The sequence below is a fragment of the Haliaeetus leucocephalus genome, unplaced genomic scaffold (assembly GCF_000737465.1).
Source record: "Haliaeetus leucocephalus isolate CR32 unplaced genomic scaffold, Haliaeetus_leucocephalus-4.0 Scaffold186, whole genome shotgun sequence".
NCBI lineage: Eukaryota > Metazoa > Chordata > Aves > Accipitriformes > Accipitridae > Haliaeetus > Haliaeetus leucocephalus.
In genome coordinates this window covers 898,908-899,478 of record NW_010972622.1, presented here as the reverse complement: position 1 = coordinate 899,478, position 571 = coordinate 898,908, and the positions used below count along the sequence as shown (strand labels likewise).

Genomic DNA, 571 nt, shown 5'->3' with positions numbered 1-571 from the left:
CACGTCCCCCAGCGAGGAGCAGCCCCGGGATCCCCCCCGCCGGAGGCGGACACACGTGGAACTGGAACCAGCAGCGGGGACGGGGCTGTCCCCAACCCTGCTCGACCCCCTATCCCCTCCCCCGGGGCCCGGCGCCCCGGGACTCCCTCTCCCTGCCGGTACCGGCAATCACTGCTCCTCTGCCCCCCTGCTCGCCCGCCGGCCCGGGCGCCCTCATAAAACAGCCTCGGACACCCGCGCCGCCGTCTCCTCCTTGGCTCCGGGGCCGCGGGCTTAGGGACCGGCATCGGGGACGCGGCACGGCGGAGCCGGACCCGGACCGGGGCTGGGACCGGGACCGGGGATACGGCAGGAAGAAGCGGGGCCCCGAGCGGGGCTGGGTCCGGGGACACGGCACGGTGGAGCCGGACCCGGACCAGGGCCAGGGCCGGGGCCGGGGACACAGCAGGAAGGATCGAGGCTGGCCCCGGGGACACGGCGCGGCCGCCGGTCCGTAGGGCGGGGCCTGGGCGGTCGTGGGGCGGAGTCACCGCAGGCCCCGCCTCCGCGGGGGGCCGAGCGCCACGCGGAC

At 77.9% G+C, this 571-nt stretch overlaps 1 protein-coding gene across 1 annotated transcript in view; it reads left to right on the top strand.

Moving 5' to 3' along the window:
* Nucleotides 1-497, top strand: part of PAN2 (PAN2 poly(A) specific ribonuclease subunit) — an 11,419-nt gene extending 10,922 nt beyond the window's left edge. Inside the window, exon 26 of the mRNA XM_010565184.1 lies at nt 225-497. Within this exon, the coding sequence (XP_010563486.1) occupies nt 225-497 (273 nt within the window). The remainder of the gene's footprint in view (nt 1-224) is intronic.
* The last annotated feature ends 74 nt before the right edge of the window (nt 498-571 follow it).